The sequence below is a fragment of the Cinclus cinclus genome, chromosome 2 (assembly GCF_963662255.1).
Source record: "Cinclus cinclus chromosome 2, bCinCin1.1, whole genome shotgun sequence".
Classification (NCBI taxonomy): Eukaryota; Metazoa; Chordata; class Aves; order Passeriformes; family Cinclidae; genus Cinclus; species Cinclus cinclus.
The window spans coordinates 21728865-21755529 of NC_085047.1; the positions used below are offsets into that span (position 1 = coordinate 21728865).

Genomic DNA, 26665 nt, shown 5'->3' on the forward strand with positions numbered 1-26665 from the left:
GCATAGACCAAGCCATTTCTATGAAAACCACTGGGAACAGGATGGACGAGCAGACAGGAACTGTTCTCACACCAAATGGTATTTCTCCTAATATACCAAAAAAGCTTTATGTAAAGGTTGATCTGAAGCTTCCTAAAATTTTTAAAATAAACAGTTTTGAAGGAACATCGTTTGACAAGCTGCTCCCCATCAAACCAGGTTGGTGGCACTCTCAAAAATACCTTGGAAGAGCAAAAGTATTTTTATAAAAAATTAGATGGTTTCAAAGCATAAGAATACTAATTATTATAAAACATTTCAGGTGAAGATATCATGAGACTGATTGACTCCAACATCAGGCAGTCTGCTTAAGCATTAACATGTACTTACCTTATGTTTTTAGGAAGAAGTGTGGAACTTTTTTTAAAAAAAATCACAAATACATAAGGCCAGTGAAGAGGTATCTTTATCTTTCCTCTTTTCTGTTTCTACAAAAAAACCTACCAACTATTGCCATATGTGCTGGTGCATTCCTTAGACAGGTGTTGGCTTTGTGCTCTTCAGACAGGGTGAAGTGGGGGACGTGACCAGCTGCCTTCACCAAGAATATTATTTTCAGAATTAGGCCTATAGACTGTTGTTATAAACATATAATCAACCTCTGGACTACTGCTATAAATGTACGATCAACCTCTAACAGCAGGTATTTAAGTCCTATTATGAATTATTTGAAACAGCTCCTCAAAGCTCATAAATCTCCAACCACTGCCCTTCCAGACCAATCCCCATTTCAGATTTAATGCTACTTCCTAGTCCTGAAGAGGACTTGAGCACAAATGAAAAGCAGTAACTGGCAAACTCCTGGTCTGACCAGCAAGACCCAAGATTTTCAGCCAGAAGCAGCTACTCACAGCGTTATACTCCCCCTGTAGGCCAGTAACAGAAGCTCCATCACAGCAGCATCTGCTTTCTCAAGAGCCCCAGAAACACTCCGATTGCTTTAAATGGTTGATGTGTTAGCTTCCTGTTCTCCCATTTTAACATCTGGCAAGCCTGCTTTATTTTCAGCTGAATGCTTTTAGGTGCAGGCCCTGCACCATGCCAAACTTACCACATAGCACTGAGTGGTCACAAATTCAGACCACCGGACCAAAAAAAAAGTAACTTTGATTAGCTGAAAAGACAGTCTTAAACCAGTGGGCTAAGAGTACTACTCCTTCATAGAAGGAAATCTTAAATCTGATAATCCTCTGCAGATATAAAGCTAAAAAAGAAAATTAAAAAAAAAATTAAAAAATTGAAATCTCTGAAAAATCTCTTTTAAAAATGAAGTAATTCTGTAAGAAAAAGAAATAATGAGGCCTGGTTCTCTATGTTTCTCATCCCTGACTCTTGTGACCAGAGCCTCTCTTCAGCTCAGGTGTTTAATAAAGGCCCATACCCACCTGGATTCTCTGATGTCTAACTACGGTTGAGCTCACAGTGAAGTCTAACATTCTGCATGGCAGAAAATGCCCTAATTTTCAGCATTGTAGTGCACCTTAAATCCCAAAATGAATTCTCATTGATGCATGCTTATTAAGCAGTGTTATTCAAGCCATCTTCTGCCTTCACAGTTTATGTAAGACAGGATATTTTCTAGACCAAACTTAAATCCACAATACTGTGCAGATAGAGCACTCAATTAGTTCCATCTCTTAAAACTCATTTTCCTCCTCCTATTCTGACACACGAGCTGGAATAATTTTTAGAACTCCAATTCTGCAGCCCCCTCACTACTGCACCTCCCACTACTTTCTCAACAGGCTTTTCTTTAGTGCAAAAGTAATATCAAAAGACCACTTTTCAAACGGAAGAATATCTGGCTACTGCAATTTCCATGACAATGTCTTGACTACAGACAGTTCTCAACCCAAGCCTTGTATTCAAAAATTCACTGATTAATTTTGTAAGTGTATCTCTTTTTATCCTCTCCTTGTAGAAAGTAAAGCCTACCTAGTGAAAATTTCACACAAATCCTAGACTATTCCAAATTAAGCAAATATTGGATAACTTATTAACATTCTTAATCATATTTGAAATCTATTGAATCAAACACTCTACTACATTTGTGCTTACCCTCCTCTAACTGGTGCTACATCTTTTCAGATCCAGAGACTTCCAAATTACCGGTCCCTAGGCTTCTCAGATACCTTTCAGACTGCATATGTTCATATAGCTATTGCTGCTTGGACCATCTGATGCCAAGTAGCATGGGGATACTTCTGTCCTTGTAGCATTAACCAAGGAAATTTTCCTCTTCAACTGGGATCTCAGTTCAGTAAATCATCCCCTTATGCTCTAGGGTTGTGATAAACACGGCTCTAGAACGTTTAGAGGTCTAGAAGGCCTCAAATTTTCTTTTCAGATTTAGGAATCTGCAATTTCATGCCACATCAGCGAAATCATCTGGTTGTTCTGTCAACTTACTAAGCAAAAAATCTGCTTTTACTACTAGATGGTGTAAATTATGTAAGCCTCCTATGAAGCACATTGGCATGATTAGTATAACTTAACCTTTTTTTCTCCCCGGTCTCTCATACAAAATAATCAAGAATTGAAATTCTCAACCAATAACTTCAATTCTCTGCAATTACATGTCATACTTAAGTACTTAGTTACAGGATTCATATTATTTTTCAAATTCGTTCTAGTTTGAAAGACAGGTGTTTGCTAAGGAAAGCAGAAGCCTCCCTTTGAACTGAAAAATGTGATTCTTCCTTCCTACAGATTATTACGATTTTGAAATTAAGGGAGCTCTCAGGCAAAGATACGGGGATAGGAATAACAGTTCTTTACTAGTATATCTAACAAGACAAACAAGAACAACAACAGCTATGAAATTACCCACAAACAGAACACTAACTCAGTCCCAGTCCCTTTCTGGCTGCAGGCACCTTTTCCCTGAGCTGCAGTTCCCAGTGCTGGGGGCGGGCAGGTCCCGCAGAGCTGCAGGAGGGCTGGGGGTGATGGCAGAGCTGTCCCAGGGGGAGAGAAAGATGGAGAGAGAGAGCCCTCCGCTCATGGTGTCGGTCACGATGCTCAGCACAGTGCTGGATGATGGCAGGTTAAAGTGAGAAGGCAGCAGTGCAGGGTCCGACAGTAGTGAGGATGGCTCCCAGCGCTGGGATGGCAGGGATGGTGCAGAGGCGGCGATCGTTCTTCTAGTCCGAACTCCACGGGGGAAATGGGGGGAGCCAGAGCCTTTGTTTTCTCTTCTGGCTGTCTGAATCTCACGGGGTTTCCCTCTTCTGTCCCCTCCCCCTTGCCACCAGGGCCTAGTCAACAGGTATCTTAGCATGACAATGGGGAAAATTCCACAGAGGGAAAAGGGAAAGAACCAACCCCAACAAAATGGAAAATAATTTCTCTAGAACACATGAAGGATGCCATAGTCCTCCTCACTGCTCTGTTCAAAAAGGTTTAGTTTTAGAAGACCAGCTACATCTTGTCTTTAGGAGAACATGTGGCCATTTAATGCACATTTATAAAGCTGCAGATAATCAGGTCATATGTAATTACATGATCACAGGTAATTCCTCTCAGAGCAGTCAGTAGTGCTCAGCAGGTGCCTGTCTGCCTCCACTAACTGCAGCAGAGCCTGACAATGATTTAAGCAAAAGCAGAGCTGTTCCTTGACTCAGTGCACGATTTGCAACACAGGTCATCCCACATAATCACATCTGAGCACAAAGTTTAGGTGCTTTGCACTTAATCAGCCAGTAGTGGCAGAAAGGTAATTTGCACATAATCAGCCAGTAGTGGCAAACTAATGCTTCCATGGTCAGTTGCTGAACACTGTGTCTCCGCTTTCCAACCACAAGATAAATGCCTCCATGCTACACCAGGAAGGGAAACACTGAGCTACCTGTGCACACCCCGCTACACGATCCAACCAATACTGTACTTAAAAGAAAAACATTTCTGAAAGGCTGAAAACTTGGCCTAACATTAAAGCTGATGTCAATACTCAAAGGTAGGTTTGTTTTGTTTTTTTTTTAACACAAAACCATTTCTCTGCCAAATTTCCAGCTTTCAATTTCCAGGAACACTTTTTTTTTTTTTAAAAAAAAGTATTTTATTAAGACTCTGGAGCATTTTCAATTTTTCTCCCCACACATTCCTATTCAGGTATTCCATGAAATTTTCAACCTCTTGTGGAATCAATCTGGAAATTTTCACACAGAATGGTTGAAATTGGAGAAAGTTACAAGCAGCTGGAAGTAGAGCTTTGAAAGGAAACACCTACAAATCCTAAACTAAATCTGTCAACGACACTTCAAAGCAGTAGAATGCCTACAGCATCTTCAGATTATCTCAGCTCATAATAATCTGCTGAAAAGCTTTTTTCACAAGAACTAGTTGGTTGTCTTGGTATCACAGCTAAGGGAGAGTGGGTCCTCCAACCAGCCAATACAATGAGCAATTAGCACCCAGGGGTATGTGTGAATGCTCTGAAGACCATACATCCACCTGGGACTGTAAGAGCTTGTCATGTTCTAGTAACAATTTATGGTCCTATGACAACTCTGCTGACACATTTCTCATTCACCATTGTGGGCACTTAAAGCAATATTTTATTTGCACTACTACTTAACCAAATCCTGGCTTTACATTTTCTCATATTGTGTCAAATTCTAAGGTAGTTGGACTAAATCCAGATTTCAGCTAGTACAGCTGTCATGGTCATAATTTATTCTGAAGTCAGACTAATGACAAGTTACATGCAAACAGAAGCTCTCATGACAAAAGCTGTTCAGCAATTTCCCATTAGTAAAGTAAGAAATCAAAAACTTCTGTGGGGTACAGAAAGCAAAGTGGGTGAGTATAATCATATTCCCAAACTCTGCCAATCCTAACAGAATTTTACAAGTTCACTTTATGAAGATTTGTTCTACAAATCACAGATTACTTTCTCTCCCAAAGCACAGGACTTTTGTCATCAGATTTGCACAACTAATCTATATTATTCTCCTGAGATGCAAATGTCTCTGCTGGATGAAGATAGTGACTCAGAGATTCCAATCCCATACATAGTTTGAATAAGATTACTTAATTCCACTTACACAGTGGCCCCCTGCACTAGTGCATTTGATATTCAGTACCTTTTCAAAAAGAAGGCTATTTTCCCCACTTTTGTAAAATGGGAATAATCATCACCATCACTCCTTTCATGGAAGAATATCAAGATTTAATAGCTAAAGTCTTCGTACTATTTAGGCATTGTAAATCCCCCTTCATTTTGACAAAAACAAGAGCAGAGGCAGGTTAGTCAGTTCATCCTGATTTCCTGCTTCCACAGACCCTTCACTTCAGCACAGGAACCAGGCACCTGTGGAAGAAGTCAGAAAAGGAAAATGCTGATCAACTCACTGCCCCTGCAGCTGCCTCCAGGAAAACACTGCTAGTCCAGAACATCAGCAGCTCCAAGGACTGGATGCAGACCCCAGTTCCTCTACTCCAACCCAGTGTTTTGGCAGTCTTCAGACCTAAACAGACTTAACAGTTCAGTTATGAGAGTATATTGTAAAAGAGACCATGGGACAGGGCGAGGATAGCATTGCTCCTATGTTACTAGAAAACATTCAGCATGATACAGTCCCTACAGTAGGAGAAAGAAAAAAAAGGAAAAGTTAAAAATAGAGGAATACTGAATTTAGTGAGGGATCACACTTAAATCTGCAGTATGTGGAGGAACAGGTACACAGGCTTAAGCATGCCTACCCACCTCTCTCCACATCCCATGTGTCACCCTTTTATATGTGGCTCTCCTTCCAAGTGTGTTGGAATATTCTGTGGAAAATGTGTGATTTTAAAAAAAAAAAGATAATTGAAATAGTTACAATCACTGAAGGATCTCATGAAAACAATGATCACGCAACAGGCTCTCTCTCAGGAGCACATCTTGGGAGGGAGCCACTTCTTTGCAAAGACATAAGCACCCTCTGGCGCCCACGGACAGATTGAGCACCTTATTCAAACCGCAAGAATTCACTTCTGACATGACCAATTAGAAACCATTGCTACCTCTTCCTAGTACACCTAGAGCTTCAAAATTAGTTACCTCATAAGAGGAGGTAGAAATTACTAAATGATAAAGCACAGATCACAAGAGCCAGGGAGATGAAGTCCTTTCACACAGGAAAACTGAGACACACAGGCAGGTGGCTTTCCTCAATGCCCAGCCTCCCAAAAATCCCAATGCCACAGTTTTTAAATGAGTATCAGAGCTGTCCACTCCAGGACAACTCATAAAGGCACCCCATAGAGTTTATCTCATACCTCTAATAGGCAAAGAGTGTGAGGAAAAAATAAATAGTAACTTCTACCTCTTGTTGTGCTCATCTGATATGACATAGGCTCATTATAGATGAAAATACTTGCTAAGCTGTCATTCTTAGTATTAAACTGTTCCAAATCCCTGCCACACACAATTTACTCCCTTTATCAAACCTTATGCAGTTTCTTAATTTTTGTTTTGCTAACTGGGAGAGAACTATGGGGTTCCGCCCACGCAACACTACTGAGTGACCTCAGTGTGTTGCTCTGGTATCAGGGCCTCTGGTTTCTATCTGTACAAAGACACAGCGGAACACAAAATTGTTTGCGTGCATTAGAGCAAGCACAATGCTTACTTTCAAGAAACAGTACTTTTGGTGATTATTCCTGGCAGCTACAATTATAATTAAAAGTCAGTGTTCATGGAAAAGTCCTCTTCAGACTTAGAGCAATAGGTGTTATTGTTTCTCACCAGCCAGTTCATGATTAACAGAGTGTCCCACCAGGATATACTAGATCACCATAGGATTCTAGAAGCTGACACTAAAATGGGAAACTGAACAGCCAAGCCCACTTTTTGGAGGGTCACTACTCCCTTGGCTTTAAGGAAATAGACACTATCAAACAGAAAAACCTAAAAGGTTCCATTTTTTGTGCTTAGCCACTGGCCACCAAGGCAGTTAGGGTCTGGAAAACAGGACACATGAGAGGAGGCTGGGAGAATCCAGTCTACTCAGATTAGAGAAGGCTGAGGGTGACCTTACTGCTATCAAACTGCCTAACTGAAATACACCAAAAACATGGATCTAGACTTTTCCTGAAGGTGCACAGTGAGAGCAAAAAATGTAAAGGACACATGTGGAAACATAGAACATTCCAGTCACATACTAGAAAAACAAAGAATTACCAAGAGGGTGGTCAAGCACTGGCACAGAATGCCCAGAGGAAGTGTGCAATCTCCATCTTGGGAGATGTTCAGGACTTGCCAGGACACAGCCTGGAACAACCTGCTCTGGTTAGACCTGTTTTGAGCAGGCTGGAGGTCCCTTCCAACCTAAATGATGATTCTGTGATTCTAATTATAGCTTGGTGTCTCTTTGCCCAAAGGTAAAATGCTCTTACTTCCAATCTGCTCCAGATCTGACACAGACCAGCTGGGTTCTTGTATTAGCAACAATCTAGATGTACTTCCAAAAAATGCTGAGCTGTGATGGTTAAGTGTAAATTTTACCCACATCAAATCTACCTGGAAGATCTCCTTAAATAACTACTGTCTCTGTCATCAAATTCTATTATTTTTTATTGCTAACTGAAAGCTTGTAACTTTTCTTTATTCCTGGCACTGGTTCACTGAGTAATTCCTGAAATTCTGGAGTTTCTGACAATAAATACATTTTTAAAAACCCAACATACCATTAGGACAGACATGTCAGTTATTAAGAGCTGTACCCACAACTCAAACTATCTGGACAGACAACTGGATGATAAAGGGAGATTAGTACCAAACGTATCATTAGACAATGTTAGGTAACTTTGACTATATCAATGTCATCTGTTTGAGCCACCCCATCAGAAGAGCCATCAATTCATCTAAAATTACATTTGGAGAGATGGTGATTTCTGCAAGACAAAGCCAAGATTTGGCTACAGTAAGAAGTAATTTATCCCATGGATTCTAAACCCGTCAACTTTGTATTAGTAGGGTGGTATTTTATAAAGCACATAATGTCATAAAAATGTCAGCATCAAGCCCAAAATGAGCTCCTGAAACAAAGGAAAGTTATGGGGATTTTCAAACAGTTTTTCACTTGCCTGACAGAGTGCCAAAGAATCTGTTATTTTGCCAGCTACATATTCTGCAATGCACACAGCCTACCTGCTGAAGAAGTAAATTTGCACTGTTTGAAATCACCAGTTCGAGATGAAACCATGACATACTCTTGATGCTCACAGGAAGACTCATCATGGAAAACGTAGTTAGAGGTCACCTGATAGCATTTTGCTTATTTTCTCCTCACGCTGCATACAAAATTTTTTTCCTGTGATGAAATGCTGCAAATGAGAGTTGGCCATTAAGTACAGAGACTTGTCCTTGTGGCTGGTTCTGTCTTGCAAACTTTCAACTGACAGGATCAGGCCATTGTGCAGCTGAGAAAAATTCAATGTACTCAGCTGTCATTCTAGTGAAACAGAGTCTCGTTTTAAGACCAAAGAAGCAAAATTTCTCTAGCATTAGGAAAGTGTCTTTTGTAGAGATATTGTATCTTTTCCTGGAAGAGTTTAATTTTTTTTTAATGGCAGCTGTTTTGCAGCAGGAAGTAAGCGATTGGAAAATTACAAAAAGTCATTTTACAAACATGCACTCGTTCAGGAAAGTCCATAAGCAGTAGAGTTTGGTCTGTTTATATTATCAGTTCTGAATGACAGATCTTCATCAAAATTATTCCATTTTACCAGCTCATCCAGAATGGTTGAGATTGCTGGGTCCCAAGAGAAACTCCTGTAAACCAATACAGCCCCATGAGCTGTTCTGCCTTTTTAAAGTCTTCAGCTGAAAATCTGAAGACACCATGAAAACCCAGGCCTCACTATTGTCAAATTCTAGAAATTCCTGATTCATTTCATAAGACCCATTTCCCAAAAAGGAAATAAGTATTTTCCACTGATGAATCAAAGCACTAAAAAAAAAAAATTCTCATTTTTCTTCCCTGTCTTGTCTAAACTGACGATTTCCATGTTGGTGTTCTCCAAGCTGTGGGTTTTACTAATGAACTGATGATAATAATTACAGCAAACATGCAACACACAAGTTTTCAAATTTTCTGTTGAACTGAGGCGAACTGCTCATCCCTTGATATATAAGTTTTTTGTCAAAATTATAAGACTGCAAGCTCTGGCAGGCAGGAGAACAAATTTCATATAAATTTTCCCCTAACTGCAAAAAGAACCAAGGTAGTTGGACACCTAAATTCCACTAACCATGTACTTCTACACCCATAAGATCAAAACCAGATGGTATCAATTAGACAAGTTACCTGGCTTTTATATGCTTTGATTTCTTTATACACAAGAAGGAAATAATGTTTGTCCTGTTGTTCAAAGAGTCTTTGTAATGTAGAATACAGCTGTCAGATTGCATGGGTAACAATAATTGTTTCAAAGGGTGGAAGAAAAGGAAATCCTCTAACTGCACCTATGTGCCATTTCCACTGCAATCAGGCTCCCTGTCTGCGCTGAACAGAGCCCATTGTTCCCTGGAAAATGCTGCACTTCCATATCTGGAACACTTTCAAGTGTCACAGTGCACCAAACTCATGAATCAAAAGAAATTAATGTTGTTACCATTATGGACAAATACATCTCTGCATGTGATTACATGAAAGGTACCATTACAGAATAATAGAGCACTACAGCAGCCAAGAGGGAGAGCAAATCTTGGGTAGAGAAAAGAAGGCTTCCGTTTGGTAATTTACTGCTCACCGTCCACAGCAGCCAGGTCTTGCACAATTACAAACCAGACACCAAAATGCATGTTGGAGGTTGGTTCATTCCCTTTTCCCTCTGTAGAATTTTCCCCACTGTCATGCTAACATACCTGTTGACTAGGCCCTGGTGGCAAGGGGAAGGGGAGAAAAGAGGGAAACCCTGCAGAATTCAAACAGCCAGAAGAGAAAACAAAAGGCTCTGGCTCCCCCCATTTCCCCGCGGAGTTCGAACAAGAAGAATGATCGCCGCCTCTGCCCCATCCCTGCCATCCCAACGCTGGGAGCCATCCTCACTACTGCCTTCTCGCTTTACCCTGCCATCATCCAGCACTCTGCTGAGCACTGGAACCAACACCGTGAGCAGAGAGCGCTCTCCATCTCTCTCCCCCCCTGGGACAGCACTACCATCACCCCCAGCCCTCCTGCAGCTCTGCAGGAACTGCCCACCCCCAGCGCTGGGAACTGCAGCTCAGAAAAAAATCACCTGCAGCCAGAAAGAACTGGAACTGAGTTACTGTTCTGTTTGTGGCTAATTTCGTAGCCATTGTTGCTCTTGTTCCTCTTGTTAAATATATTAGTAAAGAACTGTTATTCCTACCCCCATATCTTTGCCTGAAAGCTCCCTTAATTTCAAAATTATAATAATCGGTAGGAAGGAAGGATCACATTTTTCAGTTCAAAGGGAGGCTTCTGCTTTCCTTAACAAACATCTGTCTTTCAAACTAAGTCAGATTTTGGCACCCAACGTGGGGCCTGAGGGCATTGAGAGGAAAGGGTAAAAAAAAGGAATAAGTTCTTGAGTTCTCCTCAGTTTTGTGTTAGGTGGCATCATGCTGTCCAGCTTACTGTGGTTTGGGCTCCATGTGGCCACAGCTTTATCTCTCCCATTTGCAATCCCTTACTTGAACATGGGTCCTATAACTCAGGCTGCTGTAACTATTATCCAGTTCCTTTTGTGGGCTGATAACGGGAGAAATTCATGGATTTTGAACTTCCTCTGGAAGGTGGGCACATGGATTCGGAGCTATCACACTCTAACTGTATGTTTTTGGGGTTACTTTAATAATGGTACATACTGTGAGGATATGACACCAGGGAAAATTTTGTCCCAACCCCTTACACAGTTTTTTGGGTCTGCTCCACCAGTTTTTGAAGGGATCAAATCTCTTCTAAGTGGTAATGATATCATACAGTGGCTGACATTGCTAATAGGCCTTGTAAACCTGTTCTATTTAACATTCCGAGATGAGGGGAGATTGACTTGGATGACAACCCTGATACGTCCCCCAAGGAATAGGGATTCTGCCCCAGAACCTGGCCCTGCCCCAGAGACTAAGGATGCTGCCCCTGAGCCTGACCCTGCCCCAGAAATAAAGGATGCTGCCCCTGAACCTAACTCTGCCCAGAGCCCACCTCAGAGAGGAACCACCCACAGTGGGTGGGGTTTCTAGTGAAGGAGATAGGCCAAATGCTGAAGGAGTACCTTTCCCCAGCTCTTGAGAAACTCTCCCCCTGCCTTAAAGAGGGAGAACCTGATGGTGCAGCAGTGGAACCCACAAATGTTACATCTCGCCAGGTTCCAGCTGAACTGCAAGGGCACTCACAGCCAGCAGCAGTTGCCCCTGTGGAAACTAGAAAGTCTAAGGTGAAAACAAAGCACCTAGATAATAAGGATCAGAAAGCAGGGCCCTCACAACCAGCAGGGGAGCCAGAGGTTGAGATCGTCACGGAGTCCCTGTCATACGAGAGTCTCCATAATCTGTGTAAAGATTTTGTACCACGTGGCCGTGAGGCTTTCACAACTTGGTTACTGAGGGTCTGGGACCTTATAGGTACAGGTGTGCAGCTAAATGGTACCGAGGCAAGGAATTTGGGACCCCTGACCCAAGACTCATGCGTGGATCAGGTATTCGTAAGGGAACCAGGCCCTCTTTCCCTCTGGGAGCGGCTTTTAATGAGTGTAAGAGAGAGGTTTGTCCATAGAGAGAGAATGCAGGAGCACCACCATAGAATGCACTGGAAGACCGCTGAGGAGGGGATCCAACAGCTGAGAGAAGTAGCACTACAGGAAGTACTCTTTGGGAGGGGTGGACAACATGACAATGACCCCAAAAACATCAGGTGCACAGGGCAGATGTTGTGAAATCTGGCACACCTGGGGACATCTCAATACATCACATTCATTGCAGCCATTAATGCTGACACCAACCACGAGACAGTGGGTTCTGTTGCCTATAAGCTCAGAAATTTTGAGAGTACGATCAATGGCCCAATGCAGGCTCAGGTCTCTGCTGTGATTAGGGAACTCAAAGAGGAGTTTAAGGAGGAGATGAGGAAGGTCAATGCAGCACCAGTGCAAGTCACAGATTCCAGAGTTAGAACCCAACGTCCCCCATCTAGGGAGAGAGGGTACACCCCACAAACTGACCTGTGGTTCTTTCTACATGACCATGGGGAAGACATGAGGAGGTGGGATGGGAAACCCACTTCTGCCCTGGCAGCACGGGTGCGTCAACTCAGGGAGGGAAACACTAACCAAGGAAGCTCCACTAAAGTGAAGGTAGCCTCAACTTCCCATAACCAAGATGCAGGGTACTACAAAAGGGAGGATGATTTGTCACATCCCCTTAAGGAAACCTCCAATATGTATACCCAAAAAAAAAAAAAAAAAAAAACAAACAAAACAGTGCTAGAGGGGCCCTGCCTCTAGCCAGGGAGAGGCACGGGAAAACTGGATCTTTTGAACAGTGTGAATCCAACAGCCTGGCACATCAGAGCCACAAAAACATAGGGCATTAGTTGATACTAGTTCACAGTGCACCCTAATACCATCAGAACATGTGGGGGAAGAGCCTGTTTCTATTGCTAGAGTGACAGGGGAATCACAGGAATTAACTTTACTGAAGGCTGAGGTAAGCCTGACTGGGAAGGAGTGGCAGAAACATCCAATTGTAACTGGCCCAAAAGCACCGTGTATTCTAAGCATAGACTTCCTCAGAAATGGCTATTACAAAGACCCAAAGGTACTCAGGTGGGCTTTTGGTATAGCTGCTGTAGAGGCAGAAAACATTAAGCAATTGAACACCTTGCTTGGACTGTCAAAGAACCCATCTGCAGTGGGACTCCTGAAGGTGAAGGAGCAGCAGGTGCCAATTACCACCTCGACAGTGCACCACAGGCAGTACAGGACAAATCGAGATGCCGTGATCCCCATCCACAAGATGATCCGTGAGCTGGAGGGCCAAGGGGTGGTCAGCAAAACCCACTCACCCTTCAACAGCCCCATCTGGCCTGTGCGCAAGTCTGACAGAAAATGGAAATTGACTGTGGACTATCGTGCATTGAATGAAGTGACTCCACCGCTGAGCGCTGCCGTGCCGGACATGCTGGAACTCCAGTACAAACTGGAGTCCAAGGCAGCAAAGTAGTATGCCACCATTGACATTGCCAATGCATTTTTCTCCATTCCTCTGGCAGCAGAGAGCAAGCCTCAGTTTACTTTCACCTAGAGGAGTGGGCAGTACACCTGGAACCGACTGCCCCAGGGGTGGAAACACAGCCCCACCATCTGCCATGGACTGATCCAAGCTGCACTGGAAAAGGGTGAAGCTCCAGAACACCTGCAGTACATCAATGACATCACTGTGTAGGGAAACATGGCAATAAAAGTATTTGAGAAAGAAAAGAAGATCATCCAAATTCTACTGGAAGCCAGTTTTGCCATCAAAAGAAGCAAAGTCAAAAGTCCTGCCCGAAAAATCCAGTTCCTAAGAGTAAAGTGGCAAGACAGGCGGCACCAAATCCCCACTAAAGTTATCAATAAAATCACCGCGATGTCTCCACCAACCAACGAAAAGGAAACACAAGCTTTCCTAAGTGCCATAGGCTTTTAGAAAATGCACATTCCTGAGTACAGCCAAATCATGAGCCCTCTCTACCTGGTCACCCAGTAAAAAAACAAATTCCACTGGGGCCCTGAGCAACAGCAAGCCTTTACCCAAATCAAGCAGGAGGTCGCTCATGCAATAGCCCTCGGCCCAGTCAAGACAGAACCAAAAGTAAAGAATGTGCTTTACTCTGCAGCTGGGAACAAGGGCTTGTCCTGGAGCCTTTGGCAAAAGGTACCTAGTGAAACGCGAAGCCAACCTCTAGGATTCTGGAACCAAAATTACAAAAAATCTAAAGCCAACTACACCCCAACCAAAAAGAAAATCTTAGCTGCTTATGAAGGAGTTCAAGTTGCCTCAAAAGTGACTGGCACAGAAGCACAGCTCCTCCTGGCACCCCAACTACCAGTGCTACAGCAGATGTTTAAAGGAAAAGTCCCCTCTACCCACCACGCCACCAATACCACATGGAGCAAGTAGATCGCCCTCATCACACAATGCATCTGTATGAAAAACCGAAATCACCCTAGAATTTTAGAAATAATTACAAACTGGCCAAAAAGTGAAAATTTTGGTCTTGCCGATAAAAAGAAGCAAAAACAAGTGACCTGGGCTGATGAAGCCCCACCATACAACCAACTGCCAACAAACAAAACTCGCTACGCTCTTTTCACTGACAGTTCCTGTCGCATCATAAAAATAAACAAAATAGAAAGCAGCCGTATATTGCCCCACACGACAAGCTGCACAAGCTACCGAAGGAAAAAGTAGATCAAGTCAACTTGCTGAACTCAAAGCCGTTCAGCTAGCCCTGGACATGGCTAAAAGAAAAAAAGCAGCCAAAGCTTTACCTTTACACTGATTCATGAATGGTAGCCAATGCTCTGTGGGATTGGCTGGAAAGATTGAAAAAGACTAACTGGCAATGTAGAAAAAAAACAATCTAGGCTGCTAATGAGTAAAAAGACATTGCCACTCGGGTAGAAAAGCTACCCGTAAAAATCCGTCATGTAAACACCCACGTCCCCAAGAGTCGAGCTAATAAAAAGCACCGACACAATAAGCAAGTAGATCAGGCTGCAAGAATAAAGGTGTCACAAATACACTTAAACTGGCAACACAAAAAAAAAGTTATTCCTGGCTCAATAAGTCCATAATACCTCAAGTCATCAAGACAAAAATGCTACCTATAAGTAGGCACAAGACCAAGGGATAAATCTAACCATAAACAGTATTTCCCAAGTTATTCATGACTGTAAAACGTGTGCTGCCATCAAACAAGCCAAGCAAGTAAAGCCCCTCTAATATAGGGGACAGTAGTCCAAATATAAGTATTGGGAGGCCTGGGAAATTAACTACATCACACTGCCTCAAACACGCCAAGGCAAGCGCTATGTGCTAACCATAGTGAAAGCCACCACTAAGTGGTTGAAAACCTACCCTGTGCCTCATGCCACTGCCCACAACACCATCCTAGGCCTGGAAAAGCAAGTCCTTTGGAAACATGGTACCCCTAAAAAAATTAAATCAGACAATAAAACTCATTTCAAAAATAATCTCATAAACACCTGGGCCAAAAAACACGGCATCGAATAGGTGTACCACATTCCTTATCACGCACCAGTGGCTGAAAAAGTAGAACAGTGCAATGAACTGCTTAAAACCACCTTGAAGGCACTGGGTGGGGGGACTTTTAAAAACTGGAAAATTAATCTACCAAAAGCCACACATTTAATAAACACCCAAAGTTCCACTAATCAAGCAGGCCCTGCCCAGTCTGAGCCCTTAAAATCACCAAATAAAAATAAAGTTCCAGTAGGCCACATGAAAAGCATACTAGAAAAAAATATTTAGGTAAACTCTACCTCCAGCAAAAACAACCCAATTCATAGAATAGTTTTCACTCAAAAACCCAGTTGTACCTGGTGGGTAATGCAAAAAAATAAAAAAAAAACAATGCATACCCCAAGAAAATCTTGTTTTAAAATAAACTACCTATAATACTGTGCCTGTATCTGTAACTGTATATATGTCTATAATTTGAAAATTTTGATTTAATCTAGCATAATGGTAGAGAAAAATTCGGGGTAAATAATGTTGGGGGTTAGTTCTTTCCCTTTTCCCTCTGTAAAATTTTCCCCACTGTCATGCTAAAATACCTGTTGGCTAGACCCTGGCTGCAAGGGGAAGGGGAGAAAAGAGAGAAACCCTGCAAAATTCAAACAGCCAGAAGAGAAAACAAAAGGCTCTGGCTCCCCCCATTTCCCCGTGGAGTTCGAACAAGAAGAATGATCGCCGCCTCTGCCCCATCCCTGCCATCCCAATGCTGGGAGCCATCCTCACTACTGCCTTCTCGCTTTACCCTGCCATCATCCAGCACTCTGCTGAGCACTGGAACCAACACCGTAAGCGGAGGGATCTCTCCATCTCTCTCTCCCCACCCCGGGACAGCGCTACCATCACCCCCAGCCCTCCTGCAGCTCTGCAGGTCCTGCCTGCCCCCAGCACCAGTAACTACAGCTCAAAAAAAAAGTGCCTGCATCCAGAAAGAACTGGAACTGAGTTACTGTTCTGTTTGTGGCTAATTTCATAGCTGTTGTTGCTCTTGTTCCTCTTGTTAAATATACTAGTAAAGAACTGTTATTCCTATCCCCATATCTTTACCTAAAAGCTCCCTTAATTTCAAAATCATAATAATCTGTAAGAAGGAAGGATCACATTTTTCAGTTCAAAGGGAGGCTTCTGCTTTCCTTAACAAACACCTGTCTTTCAAACTAAGACAATGCACCAGAACTGATCTGAAATGCTGTCATTTGATGACAAGGAAAGCTGTTCTCCACTGATTAGCAGGCTGTAAAGCCAAAGTGCTGTTAGACAAATAACTGCAGGATACTTCAGAACATTTGTCCCTTTACCTCAGCGTCTGCCACCACAGCAATATGCATGCCCAGTATTACAGTGCACATAACAACTTCCAGAGTACTGCTTGCATGTGAGTGGAGTACAGGGTGTGACACAAATACATTCCAAACTGATTCCACTAAAAATTACTACCTTTTTTTGTTATAAGCCATGATATGACTTGTAACAGGTTTCCTCTGAGTTGTACGTTAAAACTTACTCAAGCTATATGATTAAGTGGAAGCAACATAGAACTAAAGGTTGGTCAAGGTTTTTAACCCAAAATTCATTACTTTCAGAATCTAATTAAAATCCTGATGCCAAAGTCCAGCTTGCAGACCAGTATTAGAATCCACCAGAAGACATCTTTTATATTCTGATTTTACTCCTGAGAAAAGATGCTCTGAACAGGTTTAAGATGGGTCAGATGCATAAACCGTGGCATCCAACAGTTATATAACTTAGCCCTTTCCCAAGATCCTGAGTCCATATGTAACTGAGTAGCACTCATTCTTAAACATCTATTCTCCCATCATCTTACAGTGGCCAAATTATTCTAAATGCATTTTAGGAAACTGTCAGGATGAAAGATATTGAGTGGAAAAATTAATGGGATTTTTAGTATAAAAGAAACAAGCAGGACTCTGTAACACTTGAAAGACCAGAGAAAAACAGTCCCAGGGTTCAGGAGACGGGTAAGAGAGGCAGTGTTTGTGAAGATAATGAAACAAGTTATTAAGTAGATGGTTATTGAACATCTAAGACAACAACACAATAATAAAAAGCAGATAATGTGAATTTGTCAAGAACAAATCTTTTTCTAACACAGTGAGCAAGGGAGAAGCCACAGTTGTGACAAACAGGGAACTGATAAGGCTTTTAATCTGTCACCTAGGAATCTGACAAGCTGAGTAAGGCATTATGGCCTAAACTAAAGAGCAGTTATGTCTATCATATGAAGATGTAATTAGGAATACTTCCCTTGCCAACTGGGAGTCAGACGGTGTTCCACAATGATCTGCCATGCACCTACTTTATTTCAGATTTTTCTTACTACACTGAAAATGAAACTGAGAAAGCATATATCCAGCATCTGGGCTGACAACTAAGGTGTGGGAAAGATTGCAAGCATCTTAGAAGCAGAACTGAGAATGATAATTCTGAAAATTCTACAGAAACAAATGCAAAGTATTACAATAAAAATTCAAATACAAGGGGAGAAATTGGCCAGACAATGAAACCACAGGAAATTGGATAGTTATGGTAGGTGGCAGTGAGAGTGCAAAACAGTTAAAGAAAAAAAAATGGTAAATTTGACAATACGAAGATCTAAGACACAAGAAACAAAAATTTTGCTCTGTTCAGCAGCAGTGGAACACAATGCAGCTGAGAAGAAACCTGCAGGGTTAAAACACCACATCTAGAGAAAACTGCAGGCAGAGTGGAAAATAGCTTAATTTTAAAACCAGTTACCAGCAGAAAAATATTAATAAAACAAAATTTGTTTACTGAATAAAAACGTGAAATGAGGAAAGCGCAAAGTTAAAATCTTCAAGTACTTCTACAAATTAAAGACAAAACAGAGTATCTTTAACGTACAAAGAAGAGAACAAATAATCACTGGTATCATTTCCAGCACAGAATATAATAGAAAAAAAACTCAGTGACCTATAAAAATCATCATTCAAATGGAATTATGTCAACAGATAGTGTAGTCCCTATCACTGAAGGCTTTTCAAAATAAATTAAACAAATATGTCATGAAACATTTTGTTGGAGGTTGCTGTAAGATTCTGTACTGCTCTAATTAAATTGGTGTTACCTCACAAATAAAGGGAGGTTAGAAACATGTCAAACTCAGTGACAATCAGCTAAAACAAGGTAAACGCTTTATCTAAGATGCAACTCAGAAAGCAGGACTTCTGCCAACATGAATAAATTTGACATGGGAGGTGAAAATTAGTTTTGCCTAGATTAAACAGAACACTTAAAACCCCTGTATCTGAAAGCAAACAGTGGCATTTCTATTTAAGCAGCAAATGCTGACATTGAGTTTATGTTTCAAAGCAAGGTGCAAAATAAGATGCTGGAGGGGCTGGGGAAAATTTGAGGTGCTGGGGACAGGTATTTAATGGTGGACCCACACACAGATGCATCTGCCTGGCTACCGCATGTGTCTTGCATGTGAGTTTGAGTACAAAATGCAACTCAAAGCTGTAGATTTTTTTTAATCAGCTCTACAACACCGGGGTTTGCACACCATCTTGGGCAAGGGGAACTCAGTTGAGTTTCATTATAATCTCAGAATATGCTGCGATGGAAGAGAACCACAAGGACTGTCGAGGCCTCGCACACGGCAACCTCAAGAATCACACCATGTGCCCGAGAGCATTGTCCAAATGCTCCTTGAACTCTGTCAGGCTTGGTGCTGTGACCACTTCCCTGCGGAGCCTGTTCCAGTGCCCAACCACCCTCTGGGTGAAGAACCTTTCCCCGAGATTAAAATGCAAACTGGGTTTTTTTTTTATTATTGCCCCTGCAATGACATCCTACTGTCTGTCCTGCATTACTACACAGCACATCCAGTCAAGAATACTGTGGCATCTAAAACGTATTCTCTCCCCCAAATGCACCACTGCCTTCCCTCGAGTTCTCCCGAGTTCCAGGCCCAGTCGATTCCCAACTCAGGGCGGCAGCAGCAGCTCCCCAACAGCTGAGCAGCAACGAGCCCGAACGGCCCCGTAAAAACATCCGTCGTCTGCGCCCCACGGGCCCCTTAGCCAAGGGCCGGGCGGAGCCGGCCGCGTCCCTCCCGCAGCCCTGAGAAGTTCTGTCCCGCGGAGACGCCACTACCCCCCAGCCCCGTGTCCCCCGCTTACCATGGCGACGACAGTGATGAGGCTGATGACGGCGGTGATGGCCACGCCCAGCCTGCCCCTGCCCCGTCAACCGAAGCACCGCCCCCGCGCCCGGGGCCGCGATTGGGTGGGAACGGACAATGACGCGCGAGGTGCCCCGCCCTCGCCCCGCCCGCCACCGGACGCGGAAGCCGCGGAGGTGACAACTGTGGGGGTTGCCGCGGAGTCACTGTTGTGGGCTGGTCTGTCGGGGCCGGGGGGCTGGAGCTGGGGCCGGGCGGGCGGTGACTGTGCGAGGCCCTAGATCCTGCAGGGCTCGGCGTCCTGAGAGGTGCGGTGGGTATTGGTGCAACCAGTGAGGGAGATGGAGGAGGAGGGGGACGTGTTGGGAGGCTTACACTACCTGCACACGTAACTGCCCAGGGTTATAGCGTGAACTCTGAAAGAGCAGGATCACCGGCTGATGGAGCGGATAAATCCAGATGCTCCTAATCCTAATTCTTGCCTCTTCTTGAGCAGCTACGCTTTCACCCTCCTCGTTTTCATCAAGTAGAGATCCTTAATCAAAAGGAACGAACAACAGTGGTGATTAACACCTAATGCTATTAAATAAGCAAACACACAACTCCAGTTGTAGAAGCAACAGATGGTGAGACATCTCTGTCTGCCGTTAGAGAAAGCTCAAGGAGGAAAAGGTGTTTCTTTTCTGTTCATCACAAAAGATAAACCTGGCTGACGTAAAACAAAGCTTTGGTCCAGAAACCCAAAAGTAGCAGTGTGCTCACTGCTGCCATTTTCTTTTTAGAGAGAGCTGCTACAATGGAAGTAAAAAAGCTGTAGTTAAACATCTTAGTGGTACAGTGAAAGGAAGCAAGTGCCATGGGAATTTCTCTTGAATAATGTGGAGAACTCACAGAAAAAAAGCCAACCAAGCAGGATAGGGGTATACTCATCTCCAAGTAATGTAGTTAGACCCTAGAAAAGAGGAATGAGTGACTTGTATTATTGAGAGTGGATGGTCCTGTGGATGCAGGTGGCAGTGGTCGATACCTTTGGTGGATAAGGGAGAAAATAGCCAGGGTGGTGGATTGGGCCAAACTGGGGGTCAGCTTTTGTTTTTAGAGTAAACTAAGCATGTGCACCCACTCAGGGTACTGACTCCTTCTTTGACTGAGAATTGGCCCTGTCAAAAAGGTTGTTTCAGCAAGCAGGACTAAATTAATTTTGTGGCTGTGCAGTTGCTATTGTTTCCTCCTCACCTCTTGATCTACTTGAAGAAAAGTGTGGGATTTCCTTTTCTTGTGTTTGTGCGATTATTTTAGGTTATCCTAGCACGGTTATGCAGTTGTACTGTGGGAGTGTTACAGGCTTTTAAAGGGTAGGATGGAGGCTCACTGAAAAAAGGAGGGAGATCAGAAAAAAAACAAACAGAGGAATGGAAACTAGAACAAGATGAGGAGCAATGCAAAGGAGTTGGAGTGCAGCTCTTGGTGAAAAAAAGACACAAGTGCCAGAAGCAGTTTTCTTCCTTTTAACTCTGTGGGGTTTGGCATAGATTTTACCATTTTGTGTTTTTCCCTTTTATTTTGGTGTGGATTTTTTTCACTGTGCTACTGAACTGGGGTTTAGAGATTGTACTAGAAAATGGGATAATCCAAGATTAACTGTCGCTGTTAGTTTGCTGAAGATTTTTTTTTTTCTCCCCTTTTGATTTCTTCCTCAGGCTTACCTAGCTAGGAAGAGCTGACTGCTAAAGAGAAAATGACATCTCTAGAAAAAGGTAGGTTGTTCATATGACATCTAAGAAGACTGGATTAGAATTGGAATTCTAAACACCAGAGTTATACTGTATACCAGGCTCCTTTCATCCTCATAGCTATAAGGAAGTAGTGTGAAAGTTCTGTGACTTTGTTATTGCAGTGAAAACCAGACCTGCCTGGATGGAACAGTAATTGAAAGTAGTTTTTTCTAATCCAGCTCAATAATGAAAATTAAATTTGTCACTAGTACTGTGATCTGTCTGTACACTTTTCTGACAGCTGTCTCTGGTATTTAGAACCTGTTGGTACTGATTCAGCAAACTTGAAAGTAAGGCAATATAATGGTGTTACTACAGCATTTTTGAAATCCATTAATATATGGATAGAGGACACAAGTTCACATTATTGCCTTTGGTATGAGAAAAAAAGCAGTATGTGTTGCCATGCCCTCAGAAACTTTGTATCTCTCACCCATTGTGAGGAAACTATACTACAATAATGATTGATTCACCTGAAAACTTAGGGGACCTAAATAAAATTAATTTCAATAAATGTTGTGCATATTGGGGACTACAGAGCAGAATGCAGCATTACTGGGAATGCTGGAGTCTGTAGTTCAGAAATGGAGCAGAACTGGGTTGTTGGCTTTTCTTAAACCTTTACTTGGACAAGTAAAACATGTTAGTACTTAAAAGTCTGCTAAACGTCTTTAGGTGTCAGTAGCTGTCTGGGTAATAGCTGTTTTTCATTTGCTTCTTGCTTTTAAAATGAAACTGCTCTGATCCTGCCAGCTCCCAAAACCTGATTTTGTTTTTAGCCTATGAGTAATGTTGTCAAGATTGTTTTTTCCAAGAAAGCTTTTTTGTATCTGCATTTAATCTTGTATGGCAGCAGGAAATTAAAATTAATGTAATTCAGATCAATTTTTGTGTCTTGTACTGCTGTTGTTGATGAGCAATGCACATTAGAGTAAGAATTTACTTGAGTAAGGGCTTACTGTGAGGGTGGTGAGACACTGGAACAGGTTTCCAGGGAAGTTGTGGATGCCCCATCCCTAGAAGTATTCAAGAACAGGTTGAATGGGGCCCTGAGCAACCTGGTCTAGTGGAGGGTGTCCCTTCCAGTCCAAACCATTCTATGATTTTCTGACTTGTGCTTGATAATAACTGCTGCAATCAACTATTTGACATATGCAGCGTATCATTAAAATCTCTAACTTTGACGTACAGAAATTAAGGGAAGACTTACAATGACACTATGACCAAGTGAAAGGTGGTAAACTTTTCCTCCACAATTCTAAATTTCAGTTGATGATGCCTCAGCACCCATTCGAGGACCTGGAGATGGCATGGAAACAGAGCAAACAGCTGGATCAGTAGAAGTAATCACTGGAGCCAACACTATGAGCCATCACATCCACCACAGCCCCCGTAAAAAGACAGCCTCTTCTCTGAGTCCTGGAGTTCTGCAGCTCAGGAAAATACATGCAGATAAATCAGTGGAGATTGAAGCTATTAGAATATTAGTCCCCAAAACAGCCATCACCCATGTTGTTCCAACTAAAAATGCTAAAGTAGCTAAATCTGTGGGACATAAAGGAGACACATTCCATCAGTCAGACGGAACCACAGATCCCAGGAAAGAACAGATAGAGCTGAAAGATGCAATTGAAAAGCTAAAGAATTCAGAAAAGCGGTTGTTACAAGATAAAGAAGGTCTCTCTAATCAGCTGCGTATACAGACAGAGGTAAGAAATTAAACGTGTTTTCTCTCTCACAGCTGAACTGTTTTGGTTTGTATAAACAGTTTATGAATGTGACCAAAGAGAATTGCTTTGACACTTTAGCCTTGAAACAAATAGGTTCCCTTTTGAACTTATCAGCTAAGATAGAGTAGAAGTACATTAAAATATTCCAGTGCCACTTCTCTGACAACAGATGAAAGAGTCAAAGACTTAGCTGGGAGAAACACACTAGATGGCTGCAGGGAAATGAATCTTTCATGAGGAAAGACTTTGCTCTTTAATCACTAAGTGAAAAATGTTATGCTGTAGAAGGCTTGACTATAACTTTCTATTTCATACACCTGTGGATGTCTTGTCTAATCCTTTGTTACCTTACTGTTTCAGGAGTTGAATACTACAGAAACCTTGTTTCCTGCAGCAGGCTTTCATTCTTCCACTTTGACTGTTAGAATTTAAACAAGAATGTGTTGCACATGCATTAGACTCAAATGTTTACGCTTGCTTGGAAACATCCCATTCTGGAAAGGGAAAGACAATTTACTGATAGAAATTTGCAGTAAGTTGCACTGCATTCTTAGGAGTGTTTATTCTCTATTGATAGTTACAAAATAGTCTGGTCTAATTCCAGGTCAATCGGGAGTTGAAGAAATTACTTGTTGCTTCTGTTGGGGATGATCTGCAGTATCACTTTGAACGGATGGCTCGTGAGAAGAATCAGCTCATCCTAGAAAACGAAGTCCTGGGACGAAATATGACTCAGTTGTCTGAACAACTGGAGCGCATGTCTATACAATGTGATGTGTGGAGAAGCAAATTCCTAGCAAGCAGGTATTCCCTCTTATGGAGCTGTCCTAACAGCATTCTCCTTCAGTCTTTCATCACATAAACTCATTGCACTGTGCTTACATATGCAGAGGACATAGCCATATTGACATAGCCATACTGACACCTACTATGAAATCTGAGAATACAGGAAAGGTATAAAGAAAGTAAGCTCCTTGTAAATCAGAATACTCTTGTTATAGTGAGTCTTAAACCTCCTAAAATCTCCTTGTCAAGAAAGCAAGAGAGGCTCTTAAGTTTGGTAAAACCGCATGCAGTTTAGGGTATAAAAATGTCTTCTAGGGCAGCTGACTTTTCTTAAAGGTAATTCGTTATTTTCATCCGCAACCCCCCAGTATGATACAGTCATCAATTTGAGAAGAAGCTGATGTGTTTAAGAGCTCTGCTTGTAGTGAGTCAGGGATCTCCTATAGAAGAAAAAGTAGGGGGACTTCTTTATCAAATGCTGGTTGTGTTACTGCTCAGAGCCCTACTGTTACTTCTTTAACCATAAAAGCAGGTCTGAAAGTCAAAATCTTATTTGACATTGACTTTAAACTTGCTAAGTTTAGTTGTCTTACCAGATCTGTAGTGTTCTAGGATTTTTAATTTTCTACTATACTTGGATTTAACTGACTGAATTATGGTGCTTAATGCATGTCACAAAAGACCTGCTTGAATGAAATGGCAATAGAATACAGTCTCCTCCCTTTAATTTGCTGGTCTTAGGAAGTTACAGCATATGGGGTGAATGATAACTTGTGTAACATATGGGTTTTAATGGTATTTGTAAGTCCTAGCTGAGCAAGAGCTACTATGCAAACGTGGATTTTTTTTTTTTAATGCGAGGAATTCTGAGATCAGGGCTGTGATTCTCAGCAGTGTGCTTAATGTAACACTCTTCAGTATTGTAACATTCTGGTTCATTTTTATCTCCTATTTCTAATTGGTGATTGTTTAAATGTCATTTTGGTTTTTGCATTTGGAATATCACAGGCATTTGAAATGCCTGCTGGAGGGGTCAGTGCCAATCCTTACGGCATAACAAAATGTGACAACAGCTGTCTCCTTTGTAACTCTTAAACACCCATATCTAGCATCTGGTGGTTGCCCCTGAGAAGGGGAGAGACATAAATGAATGCAGTCTGTAGCCATAGCCTCCATTTTTAGAGATGAGTGAACAGATGTGATTACAGCATACTTGTGAGAATTGTTAGTAAAAGAAAAATGTATTTAGCTTTTTCTTTCACAGGATCCTTGTCAACCATGTACACTTTCCCAAGGTAATTTGAAATGTCTGTTACAAGATCTGTATTAAGTGACCTAAGATTGTTTAAACTCAGTCAAAACGTAATCTTGCACTGGTGTTCACTGCGGTTGAACAGAAATTTTTCTTAATTAGATTAATATAGGCTCTGCATGGGGGAGGAAACAGAGAACAGCAGCTTAATATTCAGGTTGAGCAGACCAATGATGGTCTGTAGTAGAAAAAAGTGACTTTCAAACTGTTCACTTGCACTACTGACTGGAGATTTCTTCTGCAGGGTAATGGCTGATGAGCTGACCAATACCAGAGCAATTCTTCAGCGCCAAACCAGGGATGCACAAAGTGCAATCCAGGACTTGCTGAATGAACGTGATCAGTTCCATCATGAGATGATTGATACACATAAGTATGATTTTTCTAATCCAGATTACCTCTCTGCAAACTTCATTTTTGTCATTTTATTTTAGGTTAGAGGAGAATCAAATAACTTTCCCCTCTTCCAGTGATATTCAACAAAAATCAATTATGCTGATGTATAGTATGGTCACTTTTCAGTCTTAAAGCTGAAAGAGCAAAAGTAATAGAACACTTTCTTCATACCCTAGAGGCCTGAGGTCTTAAGGATAATAAACCTTGGAACTGACATCCTTCACATCCTTAGGCTTTCTCTCTTTAATCACTTTCTGTCTTGACTTCAAGTCTTCACTGTTTCCTTCCAAAATATCAAATAATTCTTTTACCTACATGGACTTTACAGTGCTTACTCTGCCAGATGTAAAATAAGTGTTCCCAGTATTAATGTCCTGTGTTGGTGAGGCCTTGCCTTGGAGAATAGCCCATTTGTCTCCTTGTTCTTATACACTATTTTTGTCTATTTCTTTGGTTTAAGATTTAGCTTATACAGTAAGCCTTGGGAAGAGATGGTTCCTCTGAAGTGTGCTGGGTGCTGATTATACAGTATAGAATACAAACCCCACTAACAGTGCTTCTTTCCTTTCTGCACAGGCTACTGGAAGAACTCATGGTCTCTCTTCAGTGGGGTAGACAACAGACATACTATCCTAGTGCCCAGCCTTACACTACAACAGAGCTAGCAGCTGTGAATTGTAAGCTAGCCAAAGCTGTAAGCTCACATCTTCTAGGAAATGTTGGCACTAACAGTCTGAAAAAGACTTCAGCTGTGGAGTTTTGCAATACCCCTGCTGAGAAGATGGCTGAAATGGTAAGAACTCTTGATACATGTTAATCTTTATATTAAGGTTCTGGGTAAACAGATATTTCATTTTTAACTTGGAAAAAAGATGAAAAATGGCTTTGGAGTAGATATCCTTCCTAGCTCTTAGAGAAGGAAAAGGCCCATTAAACTGTGTAAAAATATTTTCAGTGTCAATTTTTCCATCCTTAGATGCTACATGTACTGGATCCAGCTGCACATCCAGAAACATCAACAGAAGTTTCTTTTTCTGAGACTTCTCCATCTTCTTTCCTTTCCACAAAGAAAAGTATTGGAAGGTTTCACCCATATGCAAGATACGAAGATGTCACCTTCAATTGTTGCAATCACTGTCAAGGAGAGCTAATAGCCCTTTAAAAGCCCAGCCAAGGCAGCTGTTCTTTCTGAAGTTTTACACTAGTTGATATTCA

The 26665-nt window shown here is 41.9% G+C and overlaps 2 protein-coding genes across 4 annotated transcripts in view; one reads left to right on the forward strand and one right to left on the reverse strand.

The window, feature by feature from the left end:
* The window catches only part of NME7 (NME/NM23 family member 7), a 96316-nt gene extending 76846 nt beyond the window's left edge, over window positions 1-19470 (reverse strand). Inside the window, exon 1 of the mRNA XM_062515484.1 lies at window positions 19450-19470. Coding sequence (XP_062371468.1) covers window positions 19450-19452 — 3 coding nt within the window. The 5' untranslated portion in view covers window positions 19453-19470. The remainder of the gene's footprint in view (window positions 1-19449) is intronic.
* Window positions 19471-19712: 242 nt separating this feature from the next.
* On the forward strand, window positions 19713-26665 carry BLZF1 (basic leucine zipper nuclear factor 1). 3 transcript variants are annotated; one of them, XM_062512426.1, is made up of 7 exons: window positions 19713-19764; window positions 21152-21208; window positions 22496-22935; window positions 23561-23760; window positions 25299-25427; window positions 26027-26243; window positions 26427-26665. In XM_062512426.1, the coding sequence occupies exons 2-7, from the start codon at window positions 21190-21192 to the stop codon at window positions 26610-26612; spliced, it is 1191 nt and encodes a 396-aa protein (XP_062368410.1). In that variant the 5' UTR covers window positions 19713-19764; window positions 21152-21189; the 3' UTR covers window positions 26613-26665. The 3 variants fall into 3 exon arrangements, with proteins under 3 accessions (XP_062368410.1, XP_062368395.1, XP_062368404.1); XM_062512411.1 differs by having other exon boundaries at window positions 19713-19759; XM_062512420.1 differs by lacking the exon at window positions 19713-19764 and having other exon boundaries at window positions 21023-21208.